General features: G+C 52.5%; 1 protein-coding gene across 1 annotated transcript; it reads right to left on the bottom strand.

The window, feature by feature from the left end:
• Window positions 1–1932: 1932 nt before the first annotated feature.
• LOC118218736 (alpha-1,3-mannosyl-glycoprotein 4-beta-N-acetylglucosaminyltransferase C-like) lies at window positions 1933–6304 on the bottom strand. Its single transcript, XM_035401378.1, has 3 exons — window positions 6156–6304; window positions 3846–3993; window positions 1933–3346 (listed from the first exon to the last, which is right to left on the bottom strand). The coding sequence occupies exons 1-3, from the start codon at window positions 6282–6284 to the stop codon at window positions 2190–2192; spliced, it is 1434 nt and encodes a 477-aa protein (XP_035257269.1). The 5' UTR covers window positions 6285–6304; the 3' UTR covers window positions 1933–2189.
• Between the last annotated feature and the right edge of the window lie 2061 nt (window positions 6305–8365).

Genomic DNA, 8365 nt, shown 5'->3' with positions numbered 1-8365 from the left:
TCTCTATCTCTCACTCACACACACACACACTGACACAGACCCACACTCTTTCACACACACACTCTCTCTCTCTCTCACACACACACACAGGGTGGAGAGGTGAGCCAGTCCTCAGAAACGCGGTCGCTCGCTCAGTTCAGTGAAACGTGGGTGGGGGGGTACGCGTGGGCGGGACGCCGAGGACGGAATCGCATTATTGAGTGATTTAAGACCGCACCCCCCCGGGCGCCCTTTCCTCTCCCACACCACACACCGGGAGAGAGGGGGGCCTCACAGTTACCCAATTTGTACCGGCAAAATCGCACCGGGGGTGAAAACCTTTAGCTCCACATCGTTTGTCACTGAGAACTCCAGCCACAGATCAGCAGCGGGCAGGCAGACAGAACAAACACTGATAAACACAAAGCGGTTTGAACAGAAATAACCCCCCCCCCACCCCAAATACTGAAGCATGAATGGACTCAATGATTTTAATGACAGTAGAGATTAAATTTAAAACCCCTGTGAAATCAATAATCATTTACCGTGGAGGAAAAAAACATTGAAATCGTTATAACAGACGAAAAACAAACAAACAAACAAACCCAAAAAAAAACGGCAGATCTCCTGATGTTGTACAGCCAGGCGTTTAGCCGTCTAACCAGCTGCCGGTGTAAAAAAATGAAGTTCCTTGCTGTCTTCCTCGAACAAAATGGAACGCAAACACCGTGTAAGTGGCAGATAAAGTCTGAAACAAACACCGAGGGCCTGCTCCGAGCGAGATTGCCTCCATTTTGGACGTTTCCCCAGAAATGTAGCCGCGGAGCCAGAATCACCTCGGAGGTGCCAGGCGATGCGAAGTAGCGCGCGGTGTAAATATAGCCGGGGCCTGTCAGTTTGGGTTTAACTGCCCCAGGCTCTACCGAAAACCCACGTTAAACTCACCGCGGGAGCGTCTTATTGTAACGAACACTTTTATTTCCCGGGAACACGGTTAATATCTGACCCGGCATAAACTGCTTGAAAGGAGCCGGGTTTGTCAGGCTAAACCGAGTCAGATTTGACGCATCGTCCGGACTCGTCGGCCGGCAGTATCTGTTAAGGTTTTAAAATAAATTAAATTGACGGTTCACTGTGGAAATGAACGCGAACTCCCCAGTTTTATGCATATGTTCCGGAATACCGGACCCAGAAAGGGGCCCTTGGGGCTTCCTACAAGAGCAACTTGCAGCCTGCACCAAGACTAAGTGCAACGAACACTGCACCATTTTTTTAAGCATCCAGGCTGGCTGCCAAAAAGACTAGGCTCTACTAAACTTTTATTTTTTAAGAAAGTTGGTAGTTAACTGAATATACCACAACTTGGTGAGTTATTGGAATGCTGTTTTGTTTTCGGGCTGCTAGGGCGTGAACAAAAGTAAGCGCTGATGGTTTTTAGCGGGTGCTGCCTCGCCGTGAATTTTGACTCGCGAACAAAATACGAGTTGAACTTTTTTCCAGTCCGAAAGCCGTCGGTTTCATTCGTTTAGCGACAGGAGGACTGGCCGATCTGTGTTAAGGAAGAAGAAGGAAAAGGGACAGCCGCGGTTGGGTTAGAGTGAATTTCAGGGCGAACGCTGCCATTAGCTGGCCGCTCAGGCAGCCCGTCTAGACGACAGCGTTAGTGCCAAAGGGATGCCGGTCGAGCGAATAAAGGGGGGCTGAGAAGCGGTCGTGACGCTTTGCGGTCCGTCTGCGCCGGTCGTGCGGGGGGGGCGGTCGTCCCGTTCGGTCGACTCGGCGCCAGGGAGGCACGTGCGCTGCCGCTAAGAGCGTGCACGAGGAGGCGCAGGCGCGCCAGGTCCCGGGCGGGGCTCGGACCGCGAGGAGCGGCAGAATTCTCGAGGACTCTTCCCACGCTGGACCTCAGCGCTGCACCAACTGGCTGATGGGAGCAGAAATCTTTTTTTTTTTTGTTTTTGAGGATATTTTTTTTTTTTGTCCCTGACGGAGAAAGGAAGCAAAGTAGCGTAACAAAACCATTACAGTGTTTTTCAGTTTAATCAAAAGCACGCTTTCTTTCAGGTCAGCGCACCATCGATTAAAAGCTGACCCGCCTGAATTCAAGCGTCATTAGACCTCTTTATAAATAAATAAATACATAAATACATAAATATTTAGAGAGGAGTGAAAGTGCTGTCACAACGGCCGGGGGGGGGGCTGCGGCATGGCTATTGGCTCGCTGGCTGCGTAGTCCAAACGCTCACGCTCCTGATGATCAGCCACTCCTTCTGGCCGGCCGTGACCACGATGCGGACGCACGAGACGTCGAACGCGATCTTGCGGTCCACGTCGCCGACCTCCACGTTCCCGCTCCGGAACTCCCCCAGGGTGATGTACGACGGGCACTGCCCGCCGCGCCTGGCGCCCGCCGCCTTCTCCCCGACCTCCAGGGCCCCGTGCCGCAGGACGTCGCTCTGGCGGTCGTCGGAGCCCGTGACCACCCTGATCCTGCCCACCTTGGCCGGCTTGTCGAAGACGACGAGGAAGAAGTCCCCCGTGGAGGGCGCCTTGCCCCAGAAGTACTCGTCCACGTTGCTGTAGGCCTTGGCGGCGTCGTACTTCTCGAAGACGTCCATGTTGGTCTGCAGGCTGGCGGGCGGGTTGTCGGGGATGTCGAGGGAGTCCTCCTCGAAGTCGTCGTCCTTCAGCTTGTTCTCCGAGCCCCGGTAGGACGAGTAGTAGCCGGTGTGCTGGAAGAGCGAGGGCTTGAAGCGGATCGCGTCCTTCTGCGCCAGGAGGCCCCGGAAGTGGATGAGCAGCCAGTCGCAGGGCATCTCCTGGTAGAACATGAGCAGGAAGTGGGCCAGCCGGGGCAGGTCCTTGGAGTGGTAGAGCTTCCCGATGTAGCCCAGCTTGGAGAACTCCAGCGTCACCCAGTAGGAGCCCTCCCGGGAGGCCACCACCTTCCTCATGGCCGTCAGGAAGTTCTTGGCGCAGCGGACGTCGTCCTCCAGCATCATGTAGAAGTGCGAGAGGTTGGTGCAGAAGTTGAGCAGGAAGGCGTAGTCCACGTTCTGCTTGGACCGGAACCGGACCCGGTCCTCGGGGTCGCCGTAGTTCCTCTTCAGGCCGTCCAGCGAGGGGTAGTACTCCTCGGGCGCGTGTATGACCAGCAGGCGCCCGGCGATGACGTGGTGGGCGAACCTCCGGGAGATGTCCCGCACCAGGCCCTCGCACCAGGCCAGGTCGAAGTCGGCCAGGTGCACCACCACCACCATCTCCTTCAGCTCCTCGTAGCTCGACTGGTCGAAGATGGACTTTATCGTCTCCATGAGGTAGTTCCCTCTTTTCCTCTTGACGGACGACAGCCCGATGGTGAGATACTCTGCGGAAGCAAAAAACGGCGACAGCGAGGCAGTCAAGCGTTGAAAACGTTGAGAACGTCACGTTCCGCATTTCTGTTTACTGTTTCATGAGGTCACGCACTCATTGATTTTTGGCATTTTTGAAACAGTGACATTTTCTAATTCGTCTGTTTCGACAGCTTGTTCAGCATATTGAACGCGTTAGTCAAGGCTTTACAGCTTTTATTTTCCTTCATTACTCATTATCTGGAGTCATTTGATGGTCACCCGAAATCCATTGTATTATATATATAATATCGGCACTGTGCATCCGTGTCCTTACAAAACACACTTGGGCTTTTGAACCAACTTTATTAGTTCTTGAGTTACGAAACAGTGACAGAAAATATAGCTGGACAAGAACTTTAAACGCGCCCTTAGAAAAGAGAAAATGGAGATACAAGGTTTGTGCACAAATGCACGTATACAACTGGCGAACGGACCGTACGGTGCCCGGGGCGGGGTGGGGGGGGTACTCACTTTTACGCGGCAAAGGCGAGCCCGCGAGGTAGCGGTACGTGACGTTTATGGTCCCGGAGAAGTTGGAGATGTCCCTGAAGGTGTGAACGTAGCGCTCGGAGTTCAGCTGGTGGATCGACGTCTCTCTCAGCTGCCTTCTTTCCTCCTCCTGAAAACAAAAACAAAAACGCAAAACTCACGGCTAGCGGTCTCACTTTAGCCTTTTTTTCGTGTTTACAGGGCGGCGCGCGAGACTAAAAACGTACTTGGCGAAACCGTGCTAATGGTTGCTAACAGGGAAAACGGGTCGTGACTGAACACTCTTCTGTCGCGGAGCTCCTAAGGCTACGCCAGCTGCTCTGCCTAATCGTTTCTGCAGGCTAGGGAGTCGTTTTTTTTGCCAGTTAACGGAACACCAGTTTTGACTGAGCCCCTCCCTCCCCCCCGGGGTGACAACCAATCACGCGCCGGGCTTGCGGGGCGACCTTCCACAGTCGGCGCTCAGGGTCAGCCGGGGGTCCAGTTCCATATCGTGGGGTGCGGCATTAATGCTTTATTTGAATTAACCCTGCAGTCTTCATATAGGGGTTTAAGACCAAACTGAAGTTTTCAATGTAAAAAAATAAATGTTGGGAAATAAATATTATATTAATAATAATAAAATCATGCAGTTAGTGGACTGGGAGTCTCGTAAGGACTGAAGACCATGTTTAAATGCGGTTGAATAAAAGCCATAAGAAACTTCGGCGACTACCAAAAGCCCCAATAAGTACACGCATTTAAACAGAATTTCTAAAATAAGCTCGGCTCTTTAATAATTGAAAGGGCAAACGCAGAAGACGCGTTGCCATCTCAGAGTTCCGATGGCCTCATGAATAAGAGATGCATTCTGGATCCGCATCGAAATTGAACAGTGTTGCATTTGAATGAAAAAACGAGTCAATTTTCAATTTTGCAAAGTAATAGGAAGGAAGTTTTGTGTGTGTGTGTGTGCGTGTGTTTGTGTGTGTGTGTGTGCGCGTGTGTATGGGGGTGGGTTGTCTGGTCATAGGTTCTGGTGTCTGCTGCTTTCACATTGCATTCACTTTCCGGTGTCTTTATTATTTTTGCCCATCTGACCAACAGAAGAGAGACAACACTGAATGGTTCTGGTGGTTCTGTGGTAACCGACCCTGTTCCTGGAGCTCTACCATCCTGTAGCTTTTCACTCCAACCCCAACAAAGCCACACCTCATTCAGCAGCTGGAGATTCTATTGAGCTGCTAATTAGTAGAATCGGGTGTGCCAAATTAGGGGCTGGAATGAAAACTTACAGGATTGTAGATCTCCAGGAACAGGATCGGTTACTACTGTGTTCCAGTAGTATTTAGTATATACACCCTGTATGCTGTAGGGTGCATATTCCTGGCGTGGATCAGGTACAGTCTTGCCCCTAGAGGCAAGGTCACAGCTAATTGCCACTTAATGGCGCAGAGCGATCACCATCGCTCACGCCCCTTAGAAGGCCGACGTTAATCGCTGCTTAACGATCCCGAGTGATCCCGCAGGGAAAGGAGGCGTCTTTTAAGATGGGATTTTTAAGGAGCGCAACGCTGACATCGACACCCATGCGCGTCACGGCCTTCATCAGATCCTGAACCCTGTCGAGGATTAGTGGGATATTCTGGAGTGTGGAATATTCTGGAATGTGGGATATTTTGAAGTGGAGCCTTCTATGGCATTTTTCCACCCTAAGCCCTAAGCTAAGTCTGAGATGGTGTACCTTTCATTGAAAAGGTGGTTCATCAGAATCCCACACAGTGGTACATTTAGCCCTGTGGCTCATACTGGCCAGACTGGCCGCACACGGCGGCCCAGCCCTCTGCTAAGCAACTCTAGACCGGCGCTTCTAGATTCTATTTACACACGACGTGTCCGTGCACCTGCGCTTGATTAAGTGTGTTTTTGTGATCAATTGAAAACATTTTTTGTTCACATAATAATTAAGGCGCGGCGGTTTACATGCTGATTGTACGGTTCAGCCTTAACACCCCCACCCCCCCACCGCTTGAGCACTTTTAACCGTGACCTTTTCAGACACGCGGCCGCAGTCTACCCAAGTGAGAGGGGAAACGCGGAACCTTTCCGCATCTGTAAAAGGCAGTTAAATCCGAATTGTCGTAATTATATTTAGAATGTTGTTGCGAATGGAAAAGAAAAGGCGGGTTGCGGTTTTATTAATATTCGGAGTCACCGTGGGGTTCAAATTGGATCGAATACCCAGGAAAAAAGACCCCAGCCCCCCCCCCCCCCACCGGAGACCCCCGCAGAGCCGAGAGAGAGCGGCCTTACCAGGACGTAGCCGTCCTCGATGAAGAGGTTGAGGAAGAGGAGGCCGGTGGCGAGCGCGCCCAGCAGGGGGATGGCCGAGCGCTTGCGGAGCCACCTCACCTTGTCCAGGTACTTCCAGAGCAGCCTCATGGCGGACGGGCTCCCGCGGGGGTCTGAGGGGAGGGGCGGGGGGGAGAGGAGGAGGCGTGTTAGCAGGCTGGGGGGTGGGGTGAACGTCTGGATAAGAGAGACCGCTAAGTGATGGTGAGGTAAAGTACTGTCTCCGGCTCTCGGCCGCATGTTTTACCGTTGTCTGCGGCTCCCCCCTCCCGTTTCCTCCCAAGTGTGTCCACACCCGGGCCGTATGCTTTAGAAAGGCATGTGGGGGGGGGGGGGGGGGGGGGGGGGGGGGGGGGGGGGGGGGGGGGGGATTTATACTCAATCACATTCTGTACAGGATTCAAGCCTAAGAGTATAGACACCCATTAAAATAAGAGTAGATGGGCTGAATGGCCTGTCCCATTCATAATCCAGTCTTATTTTCTTGTGCTCTTGAAGGACTGAACGGCCCGCTCTTAATATAGTCAGAGACAAAGAGATAAACGACGCCTCGCTCTGCCGGCTCAGTATTCGCAACGCAAAGCGACGGGGAAATTAGCATCGCCTTTGAAAGTGACTGACGCTAACGCCGTAGATCTCGCGCTCTGGCGGCGGCGCAGTCCGCGCGGCCAAAACACTCACACATCACCCGCATGCAGAAATACGCATAAATAAAAATAATATATAATATAAATAAAGGCGCGCGGCTCGGAGAGAAAGGGACGTGAATATTTATTACTCCGAAGACGACGGTAGCGGAGCCTTATCCCCGAAATTAGCGAGCCATCTCCGGAGACGGAGAGGGGAACGCGGGACGCCTCTCTCCCCGTTCGGCCGGCCAGACGCATATCGATCCCGCTCGCTTGACCCGCCTTTTTTTTTTTTATCAGAGCGCATCTCATCTCCTCCTCCTCCTCCTCCTCCTCCTCCTCCGCCTCCGCGCGCGGAATGCTAAAATCCACACCGCCCGTCGTTCAGCTCCGGAACGCCGGGCTTCTTCAAACTCAAACCCGCGCGTCACGTTTGTTTGCGTCGCGCTGCCGGACAAAAAACCGTTTCGGAGTCTCTCGGAGACGCGATGCGAGGGGACCGCGCGATTAAATTAAATAAGCGTCCCGAGCATTCATCATCCGCGCGCGTGTCAGCCCGAAAAAAAATCATTTTGTGTACCGCAGCGGGACAATAAATCAAACCCCCAGGAAAATTTGAGCATTGAAGTAAACCGTACCCCCCCCGCCCCCTCCCCCCGTGTTCATTACCAAATCCCCACTGACTTCGAAAGTCTGAAACGTTAAAAGCTTTCGCAAAGTTTCATTTGCAGTATTAGCTGCGTCGCGACTGCACGCTAAATTTCTGAAAGCTTTTTCGGAGACGGCCTTGTAAAGCGGTCAGGGCTCAGAAATGAGCTTGATGCCCAACACCCCGCAGTTTAATGCAGTGTTTTGGGGGGGGGGGGGGGGGGTTCTGGTGGGGCCGGTGCTGAAGCAGACCCATCTCTTTGAGCCCTTCACCTTCAGAACCAGCACCTCACGAGTTTGCCTTCAAGAAGCCCAAGGAGAGTCGCTCGGAGTAAGGACTTGCATCCTGACAATTTTTAACTGCTACCAGGAAATGAAAGATTTGCCTGTGTTACCAAATGAATCCTGATGAGACTGTTTTTGCAGTCAATTTCACAAAGGGGGACGCGGAGGGGGGGGACTGTCTGCGGAATGACTTATCACCGCTTTCAGATAGTTTGCGGAGCTAACAGTGGGGAAAATTGATTTGCCATATATGGAGTTTTCCTCAAGATGGAACTGTCGCACGCGACTCCACGCGGGGCTGAAAATTGAGAAAAGTTTATCTGGGATATAACGGCAGAAACGAAGCATCTGAAGTCCCCGTTGCCGGAAGAGCGGGACTGGTATCTGACAGTAACCCCACTCAAGGTTTTTAAGGTTCTTTTTCTCTCTCTTTTTCTCCCCCAGTTTGGAGCGCGTCAGCCTTGGTAGGCGCACGAGTAGGAGAGGAGTTAGACAAAATGGCGGATGCCCCATCCACCAGCCGGTGGCGTGTGGGGCGGGGGGGCAGGGTAGTCTGCGTGCCGTTTCGCTAACAAGCATTAAAAGAGTAACACAAATGTGTCATTCAAA

The sequence above is a fragment of the Anguilla anguilla genome, chromosome 19 (assembly GCF_013347855.1).
Source record: "Anguilla anguilla isolate fAngAng1 chromosome 19, fAngAng1.pri, whole genome shotgun sequence".
Taxonomy (NCBI): domain Eukaryota; kingdom Metazoa; phylum Chordata; class Actinopteri; order Anguilliformes; family Anguillidae; genus Anguilla; species Anguilla anguilla.
Note: the sequence above shows the minus strand (reverse complement) of the source record. Positions and strands in the feature narration are given on the sequence as shown.